This window comes from Artibeus jamaicensis, unplaced genomic scaffold, assembly GCF_021234435.1.
Source record: "Artibeus jamaicensis isolate MK-2021 breed Jamaican fruit bat unplaced genomic scaffold, CSHL_Jam_final scaffold_1964, whole genome shotgun sequence".
In the NCBI taxonomy this organism is placed as follows: Eukaryota; Metazoa; Chordata; class Mammalia; order Chiroptera; family Phyllostomidae; genus Artibeus; species Artibeus jamaicensis.
Window position 1 is genome coordinate 8,492,987 of NW_026522030.1, and position 17,535 is coordinate 8,510,521.

The 17,535-nt window shown below is 43.3% G+C and overlaps 1 protein-coding gene across 9 annotated transcripts in view; it reads left to right on the forward strand.

Moving 5' to 3' along the window:
- The window catches only part of SUSD1 (sushi domain containing 1), a 175,239-nt gene that overhangs the window by 74,999 nt on the left and 82,705 nt on the right, over positions 1-17,535 (forward strand). For all 9 annotated transcript variants that reach the window (XM_053656378.1, XM_037152682.2, XM_037152687.2 and 6 more), the window contains exons 13-14: positions 11,879-11,975; positions 15,120-15,378. In XM_053656378.1, the coding sequence (XP_053512353.1) occupies positions 11,879-11,975; positions 15,120-15,378 (356 nt within the window). The remainder of the gene's footprint in view (positions 1-11,878; positions 11,976-15,119; positions 15,379-17,535) is intronic.

The window sequence follows — 17,535 nt, forward strand, 5'->3', positions numbered from 1 at the left end:
AATCTGTGCTACCCTTCCTCCCACATACTCTGAGCTGACACGCAGAACATTAGCTTCTTCTTTTCTGTTTCACCAGGAAGTAAATTAGGAGTGCTCAGGTGAGGACTCGGCACTCCCAAGCCTCCCTTCGCGTCCTGCATGCGGAACTGTGCATTTGGTCTCCTTGCTCGCCCTGGAGCATAGGATCCCATCCCTTCTCCCTTAATCATCGCTTCTTTCCAGTATAGAATTAGTCTCGACACTGCACAAAAATGTTGTAATATCTCCCTGGTAAATGAGAGCAAAGAAAAATAAACACACTTCCTTTGACCCCTTATTTTCCCCAGCTCCTTTGTCTTCTCTCAGCCCCGCTTCACAGGGAGAAATGTCCGTTGTGCAGGTTCTGCATCCTTGCCTCCTGTTCTCCCTTTAAATGGCTCCAATTTGGAAGTGTTTGCCTTCATTGCTTCACTGAAGGGATCTCCGTCTTGTAGAATCCACTGGCCAATTTCATTCTTATCCCCCCCCCCTTTTTTTTTCTACAGCATCTGACATTTCCCTCCTTAGAATACCTTTTATCTTGGCTTTTGGTTCCTCCTACCTGTCTGGCTGTTCCTTCACAATCTTCTTTGCTGGCTCCATCTACTTAAAAAAAATTATTACATGTATTGGGGTGACACTGGTTAACAGGGTATGTAGGTTTCAAGTGGACAATTCTGTAACACATCATGTGTATATCGCATTGTGTGTTTACCACCCAGAGTCAAAACTCCTTCTGTCACCATCTGTTTGACCCCACTTGCCCTTCACTCCCTCCCTCCCACCCCCCTTGCCCTGGGCTAACCACTATACTGTTGTCTGTGTCTAAGAGATTTTGTTTGTTTGTTTGTCTGCCTTGTTTGTTCACTTGTAGCTTTCAGTTTTATATCCCAAATATGAATAGTTCTTGATTTTTTCTATCTGACTTATTTCGCTAAGCACGATACTTTTACGATCCATCCATATTATTGTAACTGGCAGTATTTCATCTTTTCTATGACTTAGTAAGTATTCTGTTGTGCATATATATACTACATCTTCTTTATCTAGTCATCTGTTAGGCACTGAGTAGCAGGTTGGATCAAAAAACAAAACCCAACCATATGCTGCTTTCCAGAGACACATCTTAGCTGCAAAGACAAATACGGACTTAAAGTGAAAGGGTAGAAAACAATTCTCTAAGCAGATGGCATCCAGAGAAAAGTGAGTACAGCTGCACTCACATCCAAAAAAATAGATTTCAAGATTAAAAACCAACAAGGGACAAAGATGGACATTTCATAATGATAAAGGTGACAAATCATCAGGAAGACGTAACACTCGTCAATGTGTATGCACTCAGGGAGCATCAAACTACACAAAGCAACTACTTAACTAAAAGGAGCAACTGGCAAAGACACAGTTGTAGTAGGTGACTGAAATCCCATTGACAGCTGTGGCTAGTTCATCTAAACAGAAGATTAATAAGGAAATACCAGCCTTCAGTGACACATTAGACCAAATGGACATGATCGGCACTTACAGACCTTCTCATCCCAGAACACCAGGTTACACATCCTTCTCCAGTGCACAGGGAACATTCTCAAGGGTAGATCATATGTGCTGGAACATGAAACTAGACTCACCAAATTCAAGAAGACGGAAATCACACCAAGCACATCCTCCGACCACAATGCTTTGAAATTGGGAGTCAAATGCAAAAAGAAAGCAGGAAAGAACGCAAATATGTGGAGAATAAGCAATATGTCACTAAAGAATGACTGGGTCAAAGAAAAAAATAAAAGGAGAACTCAAAAGATGCATAGAGACAAATGAGAATGACAATTTGATAAGAGAGAGCTTCCGGGATGCAGCAAAAGCAATAATAGAGGGAAGTTTGAATCATCACAGGACTCTTGAGAAGCCAGAAAAATGCCAACTAAACAACCTAACGTTACATTTTAAAAAATTAAGGGAAGACCAGTGTCACCCAAAGTCACCAGAAGGAAGAAAATACCTCCATCTTCTTTGATGGGTGCTCCACCCTTTACCCCCAACCCCTGGTTCTACAACCCCCCAGCCTCTTCTCTTCCTTTTTCTTCATTAGCAATTCCTTCTGCCTAGGCGGTCTCTACCAGTCTTATGGTTATAAATATTAGCATACACTGAGTATTCCCAAATATGCATCTTAGTCCCTATCTGTCCTCTGAGTTCCAGGCTCGTATTCCCACTCCTCTCCTAAACACATTCTATAGAGCATCTAATAGGCAAATCCGACAGAGCTTTTGGTTTCTCACTTCTTTCCTCTCCCATCCAGTGACCTGTCTTGGTCGTTGTCATTCTTACTCACCAACTGCTCGGGCCAAAGGAGTCATGGTTGATTCTGTCCCTCCCAGTGATTTCTAATTCATCAACAAGCCCCATTGGCTGGTTTCCTAAATGTGTTCTGGATCCAACCAGTTCTCCTCACTTTTGCCTTCACCACTAGCAAAGTAATCCAAGCCAGCAACCTCTTGCTTGGACTCTGCAGTAGCCTTCTAACCGGCCTTTCTGCTTTCATAGTTGCCTATCACCTCCCCGCGCCCCCTAGTCTTAAATTTCACCAGAGTCAGAGCAATCTTTTAAAAATGTGTATGAGAACATGTCATTGGATAGCTCGAAACTGTCCAATGAGTTTGTTAGTACAGTATAAAATCCAAAGCTGCTTTCTGCTCATGGATACTTTCTATACATGGTTTCTTTACATTATAATCACTCAGGTCTCCGCTAAAATGCTATAACCTTGGAGAGGCCTCCTGCCCGTCCTTTTGTAACTCACCTCCCCATTTCCACCCCATCCCTCTCTATCCATCTACCCTGCTTGAATTTCTTCATAGAATGTGTTTTCAGAAACTGTTTTTTAAAATGTACATGTTTACCTTCTTCCTCCCCTACCAACGTAGGAGATCTGTACAGCAGAGATTTTAGTCTGTGACCTGCTTTGAATCCCCGACACGCAAGGGCAGTGCTAACACAGCACAGCATCGAAGTATTTTTGTGGTGAGTGAAGATTAGGGCCAGCCTAGCACCGGCCCGTGCATGGTGTTGGTCGTGAGGACATGCATGGCTGGTTAAGGAGAGTTTTAGAGCTACCACCCTCAAGAAAATTCACCACATGTTGGGGGCTGGGAAGAAAAGTGATGTGTAAGTTTTAGGGCATTCCTTCCCATGTGACTTACTGAAATGAATAGCTATGCAGTCTCTTACTCTCTGGTCTTCGTCGTGTTTGGATGGTTTGAACTGCTGATTCAAATGAGCATTTAATACTTTTTGAGTTGGGGGAAGAGAGTTTCATCTTGGTGAGACGGTTTCTACCTTTTTTTGTAGCTCAAGCAGTCTGTTTGTGCTCGTGGCCACCAGGGAGCACTGTTGAGCTGCTTAAATTCGTTGAGTTCAAGACAGCATATTTTCCAAATCTTACTTTACTGTAAAGAATTTGCGGTTTTAAAAAAAGTATAAAAATTCAAGTTAAGACCTCATGAAAGGGTAAAGTGAAAAACCCCTTCCCTTTGATAGAAGAGGAAAAAAGGGAACCCTATATGTTGGCGTGAAGAGGTGCACCTGGCTGGCTGCTTAAGAGGTAGCTTTATTTGAGTTAAATCGTGAACTTCTGAATTTTACCAGAAATGTTAGGCAAGGAATTTGGGCTGGAAAATGCATCTACTAATTTCCCAGAAGGAAAGTGAATGAATTTTCCCTCTCAGTGTCTCACAGTAAACTAAATCTTACTGATGGAAGTGGGTGTAAACGAGCCCTTTGAACGCACTGTTGCTGACTTCCAAGGGGAGTTCTGGGAATGTCGAAGGGCAGAGGCAAGTGCTGCTGGGAAAATGGAAGAGGGTGCTTGTGAGAGCGGCAGGGGATGGAAATCCGTCCAGTAGCCGGTTCTAACTTCTTTTTAAAAGTTTTTCTTATTGATTGATTTTGATTTCCAGAAAGACAAAGAAAGGGGACAGGGAGGAATTAGGGGAAGATAGAAAGAGAGAGAGAGGGAGAGAAGAACATCCATTTGTTGTTACGTTTATTTATTCACTCATTGGTTGCTTCTTATATGTGCCCTGGGTGGGGACTGAACCTTCAAACTTTGGCATATCAGGACAGTGCTCTAACCACTAAGCAACCTGGCCAGGGCTGGAAAGTTTGTTTATGTCAGAAGAGTATTCGTTGCGAAGGGGTGTATCTGGTTGCGAAGATGTGGCTTTGTTTCTGAAAACTTGTGAACTTTTGAGTTTTACTAGCGATGTGGGGCACGGATGGGATTTGGCCTTGGAAAATGACAGAACTGATTTCCCAGAAGAAAAATGCATGGAATCTTCCCTCTGAATGTCTTAACACGAAACTAAATCTGACTGATGGAAACTTCTAGAAACCCAGAACCAGGGTTTGTGTGTGGTGGTGGAGACGGGGAGGGGCCTAGCGCAACTTAATTTAATTCATCGAATGTTTATTGACTGTTTATGGACAAAGAGCCAGGCTAAGTGCTGAAGGAGATATAAAGATGAAAAGAAGATGGTCCCTTCTTCCTGGGAGGCCAAGTCTCTTAACTTTATCGATGGGGGAGCTGTAGCCAGTCTTGTGATAGCTGATGACTTACAGTGTGAGCTACTGTTTTTCCCTACTGTCATCAACTTCAATTGATCCGGCCTTGAGTGGTGGCAGGATCTGCTGGGAATGGTACCCAGGGTTAGAAAAGAGCCATCATGGTGTATTTATTTAAGTGTATTAATTCCTTGCATTTACTTGCAGTTTATAGGATAAAATTGGGACTCCTGTTTGGTTTTGGTGCAAATACATTTTTCTTCTGTTTTTTGGTTCTTTTAGTTCCTTTTGGTGGATTTTAGAGGAATTTTCAACACATTCGCATTTACATTGCCTCTTTTCTCTGACTCATGTTAATAGTTTGCCTACATAATGATACGGATCTTTTTTTCTACCTATCACAACCCACAGTGTATTCACGCTTTAATTTTCTTTTTAATATCCTTTTTGACATTTAGACATTTTAAAATTTGATGTAATCAATTTTATTGATTCTTTTATGGTTTCTGCCTCTGATCATGCCAAGAAAAGCCTTCGCCACCCTAAAATCAACTTAATTTTTATTTTCTAATGCTTCTTAATAGATTTGTTTTTCGTGTTTAACTTTGTTCAGATGTACAATATAAGGCTATATTTACTTGGTAATAGCCCCTGTCCCCCAAAATGATCAGTCACCTCTGGGAAGACTATTCATGTCAAATACAATGTTTCCATTTATTTATTTGGGTCTCTTTCTATTTTTTAAAACAAGTTTCCAGTTGTTTGGGACACTTTCTAGATTGTTCTAGCATCTTTCCTACCTTTGCCTTTCCTGTGCTTATACCTTCCTCTTTCAATTACTGTAATTTTTAAAGTATCTTTAATTGATTATGCTGTTATAGTTGTCTCAGTTTTCCCCTTTGCCTCCCTCTACCTGCTATACACATTCCCTCCAGCAGTGCCTCCCATAGTTGATGTTCATGCATGTTCTTTGGCTATTCCATTACCTATACTCTTAACACCCCTCTGTCTATTTTGTAACTACCAATCTGTCCTTAATCCCTGCACCTTCCCCCTTGTTTTCCCCTTCCTCCCACTCAGCTGGTAACTCTCCACATGATCTCCATGTCTATGATTCTATTCCTGTTCTGCTTGTTTGCTTGGTTTGTTATTTGGATTCAGTTATTGATCATTGTGAATTTATTGCCAATTTCATATTCATAGTTCTGATCTACTTTTTCATATATAATGCTCCATAGCATTTCATATAATAATGACTTGGTGATGATGAAATCCGTTAGTTTTACCCTGTGTGGGAAGCACTTTATCTACCCTTTCATTCTAAATGGTAGCTTTGCAGTAATCTACAGTAATACAGTAATCTAGGTGTAGGTCCTTGCTTTTCACCACTTTGAATACTTCTTGCCAGTCCCTTCTAGCATGCAGTTTCTTTTGAGATCAGCTGACAGTCTTATGGGAACTCCTTTGTAGGTGACTCTCTTTTCTCTTGCTGCTTTTAAGATTCTCTCTTTATCTTTAACCTTTAGCATTTTAATTAGGATGTGTATGGGTGTGGTCCTCTTTGGGTCCATTTTGTGCGGGACACTCTGGGCTTCCCGGACTTGTATGTCTGTTTCCTTCACCAAATTAGGGAAGTTTTCTTTCATTATTTTTTCATATAGATTTCCAATTTCTTGCTCTTCCTCTTCTCCTTGTGGCACCCCTATGATTCCAATGTTGGTATGTTTAAAGATGTCCCAAAGGTTCCTAAGCCTAGCCTCGGGTTTTTTTTTTTAATAATTCTTTTTTTCTTCCAGCTGTTCTGATTGAATGCTTTTTCCTTCCTGTGTTCCAAATTGTTGGTTTGATTCTCAACTTCATTCCCTCCAGTGTTGGTCACCTGTATATTTTTCTTTATTTCACTTAATGCAACCTTCATTTCTGCCTGGGTCTTTTTATGCTACTGAAGCACCCAATGAGTGTCTGAAGCATCCTGATAACCAGTGTTTTGAACTGTGCATCTGAGAAGTTGCTTATCTCCATTTTGTTTAGTTCTTTTTCTGGAGTTTTGTTCTGTTCTTTCATTTAGGCCATATTTATTTATCTCCTCAACTTGGCAGCCTCCCTGTGTTTGTTTTTGTGTATTAGGTAGAGCTGCTTTGACTCCCTGTCTTAGTAGCATGGCCTATTGTAGAAAAGCACCCCTGTTAAATTATATGGGGCAGAGCCTTAGGTAATCTCCAGGATGGGACAACCCAGGTCACTGGTCTGTTGCTCTATGCAGGGGAGGGCTCTCAGAGGGGACAGTGCCACTGCCTGGCCTCTGGGGTTTTGCACAGGAGGAAGCTGTCTCCTGGCACTTGCACTTTACTTTCTCCTCATATGCCACTGGTGCCCTTCCACCTGTTGCCCTGGTGCTGAAGTTTAGAGGGGGTTGGTGTGTGTGAGTCCTGAATCTGTTGCGGGCCCTTTAATAGGCGTCTCTTGAGAACCTCTCAGTTTCTCCCACTGCCCCAACCCACACTGGTTTTTATAGCCAGAAGTTATGGGGCTTATCTTCTGGTGCTGGAACGCTGGACTGGCTGGTGTGGTCTGGGTCCAGGATCCCTCACTCCTGAGGTCTCCCTCCTGATTTTTATCCACCACATAAGATTGTCTCCACGCTTCTCTGTGCCTCTCTACCTCCCTGCGTTTCCACCCCTCCCGCTCACCTGGATGAATGTGGCTTCTTTAAATCCTTGGTTGTCAGACTTCCACATGGCTCAAATAGAAATTCTGGGTGATACTTGTTTTGTAGTCTACTTGTACTTTTTGCTATTGTTGTGCACAGAGGCAAGGCATGTTTACCTGTGCCTCCATCTTGACTGAAATCTCAATTGTTGTAATTTTATAATACATTGAATATTTTTAGGACAAGTTCTCCTTCCTTTATTTTTCTTTACACTCTTCAAAGTTTTCTCACATGACAGTCCCCATATCTTCCTTTGTCATTTGCTTCCAGGAGAGGATGGATGTTGTCAGCACCCAAGAATGATAATGAGGGTCTCCCTCCTGGGTCTTCCTTATCTTACATACCCAGGATGAACGAACTACACTCTCCTGACATGGCCTACTTCTTGCCTTGAGTCCGATTTGTTTTTAATCAGCCAATGAGGCGAAGGGAAGGTGGAAGAGATCTGCCAAGGACAGCAGTTGGGGGGACGGGAAAGAAGACCTTGGGAAATACAGCAGTTAAAGTTATTTAACTTTGACATGTGGCTAAGATGAGCCTAATGAAGTTCATGCTTTACCTTAGAGGGGTAAAGTAGAGTGTTTAAAATCTAAGGTAGGGAAGCCCTTGAGCAGGCGGAGCAGAAAATGGTGTAGAAGTCACATGGTGACTGGATCAACTGGCCGGCAGTGGCACATGGAAAACCCAAGAGAAAGGGCAGCTCCTCCAGGACAGAGCCACCAAGCAGGGGGTGGCTTCCTGCGGGGGCAGCAGGCCACCCTCGCTGGGCTGGGTGACCACTTTCTTCTGCTGCCATCGAGGGTGTGGAGAAACGGAGTGGTTTTAGGAGGTTAACCAAGAGATTGTAGGTGGAGTTAGAGTTGTTAATCTCGGAGAAGAGATTCAACAGAGGAATACTTTTGAAAGGGCCCGAGGAGCGTACACAGACAGAAAGGGTGAGCAGTTAATCTTCCTCTGGGCAGAAAACAGGGAACACATGATGAAAACCACTTTACTGTGACAACAAAACGAACAAAACACCACAAAGGAAAGGGCATTTCAGCGACAGCATGGAGGGTCGGGGGCAGCAGTACTCAGAGTGGAAGGAGCACATTCCTGTTGGGCACGGGGTAGGGGCTTTTCAAACCCCCTTCCCCTCTCTCCATCCTCACCGCAGGACCCTGGTGTCGCTCCTACTCAGATGTGTCCTTCCGGACTCTTTGTGCACACCTGTTGGAAATGGCAGAGACCTTCAGCACCTTTGTGTGAGGCCTTGACCGTAAGCAAGGGACGTTCCAGGTCCTCCTGGGGTCCCTGCCAGTCCCATAGGTTTAATACATAATCTGTGCGACTATACCTGGGTGACTTTGGAAGAAATTCCAGATTTAGTGCTGTTTAACAAAAGCTATGGGGGGCTCTTCCTCTCCCTCGTTGTCTTAGACACCCGCAGTGCTCGGTGGTTTGCTCCGGGCCCTCAGCTTTTCTCAGAGGCATTTTACGTGGTCCCCCAGTGACCATAGCCTCTTCTCCTGGTGACCGACTGCACATCAACCCACAGTGTGCTCCTAAGCTCCGGACCTGTATTTCTACACTTGGTCTTGGCCAAGAGGCTGAGAGGCGTTCGCATGTATTGTGTTGGCCAAAAAGTTCATTTGTATTTTTTCCCCATAAGATGGCTCTAGTAACACTTAACCGTTTCTAACTTCATTGGAAACAAGTTTGTTGGATTGTATTGTGATAGCTGTCATATCAGCATGTATTTAAAAGATCACAATTGGTGGATTTTTGTGCAGCCATTTTAATATTGAACATGGAAGAAAATACACAGTATTTTCAGCATGTTATGCTTTACTATTTCAAGAAAGGTTACACATCTAGTACATTTGGTTAGTGCTCAAGACATCTAAGGTGTGTTACTCACAAGGTAGAATGGCAGCTGGTGAATGAATATAGCTTCCAGTTAGAAGTTAAATGCCGGTGTCAGACAAATTGTATAATCTTTTACCAGTGGAAAAGCTATTTGGGGAATCTGATTGCTGCAGGAAGCAAAAGGACAGAGAGCTGTGCGATTATAAGGATCTAGAAATCTAATGTGCTGACTGGTCTTCCACACCACATAGGTACCTATCCACCAAGTAAATGATAATACCCCCAGTATCCACCCCCTATCAGTGCTGGGGTGTCACTTCTTTTATTCTGGTAAAATGTATGTAACATCAAATGCACCATTTTGGAGTCTTCTGGTCCAGATGGAGGTATAGGTAAACACACTTTGCCTCCTTGCACAACTACAGCAAAAATTACTAGACTACAAAACTAGTATTGCCCCGGTTCATCAGAAAATTGAGCTGCGTGGACATCTGGCAACCAAGGATTTAAAGAGGCCACTTTCATCCAGATGGGAAGGAGGGGCAGACTCTCAGAGAGGTAGACAGGTGCAGAGAGGAGTGCAGAGAGGAGTGGTGTGGAGAGGGGGTAGAACAGGCAGTCCCACATTCATGTGTGATGGATAAAAATCAGGACTTGGATCACTTGCTCCCAAGGTATCCCTCCTGATTTTTAGCCACCACGTGGGAATGTGGGACCACCCATGCCTGTTCTACTGCTACCGCTGCCTCTCTGCACCACAACACAACCCCCTGCCTCTCTGCCCTGTCTCTGCATCTCCACTCCTCCTACCTATCCGCATGAATGTGGCTTCTTTATATCCTTGGTTGTCAGACTTCATACAGTTCAATTTTCTGACAGTTCTGGGCATTACCTGTTTTGAGATTTAGTTGTAATTCCTTTTTGTGATTGTGCAATGAGGTGAAGCATGTCTCCTTATGCCCCGTCTTGACTAGTGTGCACAGTGCCACAAAGCTCTGTGAAGCAGGTTGCCCCACTTGGGCAATTACGTAAGGCTCTGCCCAAGACAATTTTACAGCGAGTCAAAGCAGCTGTACCTAATACACAGAAACAAACACAGGGAGGCTACCAAACTGATGAAACAAAAATATGCCCCAAATGAAAGAACAGAAAACCCAAGAAAAAGAACTAAATGAAACAGATAGCCAACCTATCAGATGCAGAGTTCAAAACACTGGCGATCAGGATGCTCAAAGAACTCACTGAGCATGGCAACAACATAAAGAAAGAAATAAAGTTTATACTAAGTGAAATAAAGAAAAATCTACAGAGAACCAACAGTGAAGAGAAGGAAGCCAGCATTGAAATCAATGATTTGGAACACGAGAAAGAATTAAACATTCAACCAGAACAGAAAAAAGAAACAAGAATTAAAAAAAAAAAAAGAATAGTATAAGAAGAATCTGGGACATCTCCAAATATGCCAACATCCAGATCATAGGGATGCTACAAGGATAAGAGGAAGAGCAAGAAATGGAAAACTTATTTGAAAAAATAATGAAAGAAAACGTCCCTAATTTGATGAAGGAAATAGACATTCAAGTCCAGGAAACGAAGAGATTCCCAAACAAGATGGACCCAAAGAGGACCACACCAATTCATATCATCATGAAAACGCCAAAGGAAAAAGAGATCTTAAAAGCAACAAGAGAAAAGCAGAGCATTATCTACAAAGTAGTTGCCATAAGACTGTCAGCTGATTTCTCAAAAGAAACTTTGCAGGCTAAAAGGGACTGGCAAGAAGTAAAGCATAGATTACTGTATCCAGCAAAGCTACCATTTAGAATTGAAGAGCAGGTAAAGTGTTTCCCAGATAAGGTAAAACTAAAGGAGTTCATCATCACCAAGCCATTATTATATGAAATGCTAACGGGCATTCTAAATGAAAAAGAAGAAGATCAAAACTATGAATATGAAAATGGCAACAAATTCACAACTATCAACAACTGAATTTAAAAAAACAAACTAAGCAAACAAGCAGAATAGGAACAGAAACACAGAATTGGAGATCATGTGGATGGTTATCAGCTGGGAAGGGGAATGGGGAGAATGGGGAAAAAGGTGCAGGATTAAGAAGTACAAATTGGTAGGTACAAAATAGACAGGGGGATGTTAAGAACAGTATAGGAAATGGAGACACCAAAGAACTTATATATGCATGACCCATGGACATGAACTAAGGGGGAGAGGATTGCTGGCGGGAATGTGGGCACTGGGTGGAGGAGGGCAAAGGGGAAAATTTGGGACAACTGTAATAGCATCTTTAATAAAATGTATTTTTTGAAAAGGCACCATTTCAACTATTTTTCAGCACATGACCTATTGGCATTAAGTACATTTACAGTGTTATCACCATTATCTATTTCTAAGATGTTTTTACCACCCCAAACAGAATCTCTGCCATCCATTAAGCAATAATTCCACATCCCCTACCCAGCCCCTCAATCCTTGGCAACCTCCAACCTATTTAGGTGTCTATGAATTTGCCTATTATAGATATTTCATAAAAGTGGAATCATACAGTATTTCTCCTTTTGCATCTGGCTTATTTCACTCAACATCATGTTTTTAAGACCTGTACTGTGTATCAGAATATGCTCATCACTTCTTACATTAAAACTTTCCTTTTGATGGCCCCACAAGGATCACCTTCTTTGTGCTTTTACTTATCCTATCATGCTCTTTTCTCCTTTTCCATGTTTTCAGAGCCTCCCCTTCCGGAAGTTGATTTTTTCACTGTACATGGAGGGCCCCTCCCACGCCTGAAATTGAGGAAGGCCAAGGAGAGCAATGGGCCTATCAGGTCAGTAGCCACCCCTTTTCCACGGTTGCCCAAGAATCCTCGTGGAGTGTTTTGGAATCTTTGGGTGGTAGCACTTGAATAGTTGGGCACAGACACAACCCTTAATTTCAACCAGCACCTTTCTGAACAAGGGGAGAGACTTCTAAAGGACCAGAGACCAGCATTTGGGCGGCTTTAGCTCTAGAACTCAAATCCTGGTCTTTGCTCATTGGCGTCTGTGACGTGCCAGACGTTATCCTTCACGCTCCCGTCTCCACGTGTATCTGGTAGTGACGGTGGGTCCGGAGCATCATCCCATTTCCCCAGAACAGAGTACATTTTCCTTTGTTTACAGACAGGTGGCTTCTGAAATGGCCATTTGGATAATTCTCCTACTTCATTCACATATTGAGTTATGGGCAAAATCCCACATCGTTAACCACTGCTTCTGGGATCCCAGACAGTAGCAGGATAGCAGGATGGGGGGTAGTAGTTTGGGGGATGACGCCGTGTTCAATTAAGCACTTTATTTACAAGGGTCATGATGGAATTACAAAAGCAGAATTATTCCCTTTTTTAGAGAGGTTTGCCTGTAGGGGTGAGCAGCTTGCTGACTGGAGTAAGTCAAGGAGGTAACAGTGACCTTGCCACCTTTGGCTAACTGCTGTTGCCTCATTTCTCTTTACCCCATCAGTCTGACGACCCTTCAGTGCAGTCAAGGTAGAACCGCGTGTGAGATGTTGTATAAAGAACATCTGAAGATATTGTCTGTGTGTCCGTTTATAATGAAACTTAGGGTTTTTTGGGGGGGGTTTCTTGGTCTTTCCATTAATTTAAGTTCAGTAAATTCACAAAGGCCTTTCCAGGAATGGATATTGCCTAAATTGTTGTGTCTTGACTCCTAAGTGCCTGGAATGCATTGCGATTCTATCGCTATAAAGAGAACAGAAGTTGTGATATCACTTCCTGAGAGGATTTGCAAGAGCACACATGGTACTTGGGCCAAATAATGACCTAAGGCAAAAAGAAAAGCCAAATGACAGTCAGCCCTTGGGGCTTATGCAGACCTGAGCCTCCAAAACAGGAAGTGGAGATCTGTGAGTCATTCAAGGCTGGTGGTGAGAAAGAGGGGAAAAGTCCTTCTAGAACATCCATGTTTCCAACAGCCGGGACTGCTTCTCTAAAACATCATCAGGGCTAATTACCAGCAGGCAGGTGGGGTGGTTTCCTCGGCCTGTCTACTGTATCTGATTTGAACTGGGGGTAGCTGCGTGGCCAGTGTGTGAGGCAGGCATGAGTCTGCTTTGTGCATTATTGATAAAGGGCAGTGGCCTGGGGCACTCGGTGAAGCAGGGGCTCTGGACCAAGGCTTTTGTCCTTCGCTTGGTGAACTTGGGTGGATGAGGGCCTGTTCCTGGGCTCTCTCAATGATGGTGTCTCCCACACTTGCGAGATGACAGGAATCACCTGGGCTGCTTTATCAGCAAAACAAAATCTCAGAGTTCACTCTGGGAGATTTGGATTCAGTGGGTCTGGGATGGAGGCTGGAAATCTGTATAATTATCCAACAGCTCAGGTGATTATCACACTAACTGGGGAGACTGCTTTCTGCTGAGTGAATAGTGCCTTTCGTGAGTGACATATAGAGTCAAATAGTTCAGGTGAGCTTTGGCTTTGCACTTGAACACCACCACGTACCTGAAAAGATGAGAGGGGTTGGAAGATATTCTCATGGACAGGACGGAGCTGCGGCAACATTTACTTTCTTCCCCACAGCCATGAATCATAGGGACATCTCTGAGTCCCCAGGAAAGTATGGGGTTATAGGTCATCCCTTGTAGGCAGTGGGTGCTTAGTAAATGTTTACTGGTGATGGCAGTGACAACTCGTTGTCCTGCAGGCTTTACTTTGTCCCTTTCCTAGAAAACCTTTGCGGAAAGTGAACCCAGACTTTGTGGAAAACAGGGCCCCAAGGACACCTATGATGCTCAGAATGGAGACTTTCCGAGGCCAACACACGCTGCGGGGGAGGGTTCCCTGTGCCTAACCCAGCGACTCGTGCGCCTTTAGCAAACATTAGGTATGAGGAACAGGAAGGGTCTGTTTGCTGGTAAAACAGAATTATGTGGCCGAATGAACTTTGGAAATCCCCCTCATCCTACCTTGTATTTCTCCTCTTTGCTGAAATTTTAACTCAGGAAACATTAGTGGGGAGTCGGTCACAGCCAAAGGCCTGTGTGAGGACTTGCAAAGGTATGGGAGTGAATCACTCAGATTCCTGCTATCAAGCCCGATTGAGAAAGCAGATGTTCAAACGATGACTGTACCAGAGGCAGGAGCTGTGTCCTGAGTAGATGGTGATTAAAAGGAAGGCCTGGTTCATGCTAGATAAAAGTGAAATTTTATTCTTCGGCTTCCTCTTGCTGACAGGTTTTCTGTTTGGTGGGGTAAATAAGAAAACACATGACAAAATGACACCCGATTGCCAATGTGTGTCTGTGTCCACAGTTAGGGAACAGTTTCACAATATACATGTGACATTTTGCCCTTCTGGCTATTTCAGAATGTCGTCAGAATGGATTAACCTGTGGTGACCCTGCACTCCTTTGCTTCTCATTGATCTCACATGAACTTCAGTATCGCTCTGTGAACTGCGGGGAATGTTAATCACATGAGTTCCATGTTAGGCTACCATGTGATCTCCTGGAGCCTTTCTGCAGGCTTAGTACAGTAACTCTGGTGGGCAGCCAGCCTCCATGTGACTGCTAAACCCTTTCCACAGCTGGGCTTTATTTGCCCACCTGAAAACCACCGATGAGACCAACATTATGGCATGCATGCATGCCCAGGGCAGACAGCGACGTGTGCGACAACTTCTCTCAGCTAAAGAGGATGTCCTTGGCACCAGCAGCCAGAACTCAAAGACGTCCCTCCCCCGGTCATCTGGCAATAACACTGTAGGTTTAAAACTGGAGTTCCTTGACTGCTGGAGCTGTCAGACTAAATCCCACGTGGGCAAGGGCTTTTTTTTTTTTTTGGTCCAGTGTTGTATCTCCAGTGCTTAGAAAAGTGCTCATCGCATTGTAGCCACTCAATAAATATGAGTAAGTGAATGCATGAGTCCCACATGCAAGAGTCTGATAGACATTTTCTTTTTCCTTCCAGTTCCTATCAGGTGTTAGTGGTTCCCCTGGCTCTCCAAAGCACGTTTTCCTGTGATTCTGAAGGGGCTGCCTCGTTCTTTAGCAATGCTTCTGATGCCAATGGATACGTGGCTGCAGAACTACTGGCCGGAGCTGTTCCAAAGGAGACCATGGAGATATCTGTTGGAGACAGGCTGTATTATGGGAAATATTATAATGCACCCTTGAAAAAAGGGAATGATTATTGCATTATATTACGAATCATAAGCGAATGGAACAAGGTACATTTCTTTGAAAGCTCTTATGAACTCTCTGTTTTCTTATTCACATGAAATTTGAACATTTGAATATTTGTTTTTCCATCATTCGAGGTGGACACTGCACACAATAACCGTAGGAATGTGCTGAATCCTTTGCCTTTATAAAGGATGGGCAGGTGACACCTTTCTGGAGGGTGATGTCTGACCTTCCTGGGGGACCGGGCTGGACCTGCGCTGGGACTGACCTGGTTTGGGTTCTTCCTCTTGAGCTTCACAGATGCCCTCATTCTAGTGCATTCTGCTGAAACCCAAGTTGGAGAGGAATCTCTAGATCTCTCTGTCACTTCCCTGTCCTCTAGCCAGGCTGCTGCCTCCCCTCATTCTCCTGAAAACAGGGGAGAGGGGCAGAATCAGCTCAGTCCTGCCCGAGTTTCCATCACTTCCATGGTTACTGGATAGGCCTCCTCTTCCCTGTCCTTAGCAGGGCTGTGTTCTTCCAGCAGTTTCCTTTCAGGAAACATAGAACCTAATACTTACCACATAATAAATAAATATAATGAACTGGACAAGCAGATTAGCAAAAGCTCGATCAGTCAGTCAGAGATGGAAGGTCTTCTGGAATAAACATTGTGCTAGTTTTCCTAGGAGAACGCCATAAGTTTTGTGGAAATTCATGTGGACTGGTCATTGAAACTGGAAAGAGTGTATTAAACAAAATAAAAGTGTCTCTTGACTGATGAATTCGAGCCATTTCGAGTATAAGGTTCATCACATATTTGAAACTGAGACACTCCATTAAATTCTGTATAGGACACAAGTCTAATGTGCCATTATCATGTTGGATGTTAAACTAATGTTTACTTTTAAGAATATGTCCAAATAGCAAAGAGTTCTGTCTGGTAGTGTTTTGTGGCAGTAATATAGGAATTAAGAATTAGAAGGGTGAAGCCCAGAATATATTGCCCTGAACTTGTTCAAAAGGTGTTTATGACTGAGACAAGGGCTTCTTGCTGGAGAACGACCTGGAGGTCCTGGATGGCATAGACACAGTGCTGGAGGTACAGTCTGAGTACCGTCTAGGGGTGGTCAGAGAGCTGCCATCGCAGGTTGGGACTTTGGTCTGGAAGAGTCTCAGACTGGGTGTGGCTGCCATTAGACAATACCATAAACTGGTGACTTCAACAACAGACACACATTTCTCATGGTTCTGGAGACTGGGAAGTCCAAGAGGAAGGTGAAGGCCACTTCAGTTCCCTGATGAGGGCTCTCTTCCAGTGTTGCAGACAGCTGTCGTCTTGCTGTATCCTCCTGTGATGGAGAGTGAGTGAGCTCTGGTGGCTTCCTCATCTTAGGTGGATGCTAATCCCATCATGGGGCCCCCCCATTCATGCCCTCACCTAAATTTAATTATCTCTCAAGGCCCTGCCTCTAAATATCATCATATTTGGGTTAGGGCTCCACCTATGAATTTTGGGAGGCATTAAACATTCAGTCTATGACAGAGGGAATAAAACGTGAGGTTGTGGTAAAAATTCTAACATTTGGGAAACTTTCCTGTGACGTCATTGTTACCTCTTTTTCATACAGCTGAGTAGAGCATCTGCTTGTCCTTCAGGATGCCAAAGGAGACGGAGGGGCTTTGAAAAAAATTTTTATGTGGACTTGTGTGCTTGAATTACAATTAGTTCCCTCCCGGGTTTCAGATACATTTGTGTTACAGTCATCTTAAAATCAGTAGTGATTTATTTATTTTTTTTAAATGGCATTATTGAGATACGATTCACACACCATGTAAGTTACCCATTTAAAGCGTGCAATTCTATGGCTTTGTAGTGTGTTCACAAGGTTGTGCAACCATTACACCCATCTAATTCCAGAACGTTGTAGTAGTGATTTATTTTTAATTGTGGTAAAATACACATAACATAAAATTTACCATTTTAATCATGTTAAGTATACAGTTCAGTAGTATTAAGTACATTTACATTGCTATGCAACCAATCGCTAGAACTCTCTTCATCTTGCGAAACTCTCTAGCCATTAAACAACCCCATCCCCCAACAACGCCCTACCCTTCTATTTCCTGTCTCTATGACCTTGCCCTCTCCAGGTACCTCATATAAGTGGAATCCTACAGTATTTGTCTGCTTGTGTGACTGTCGTATTTCACTTAACATA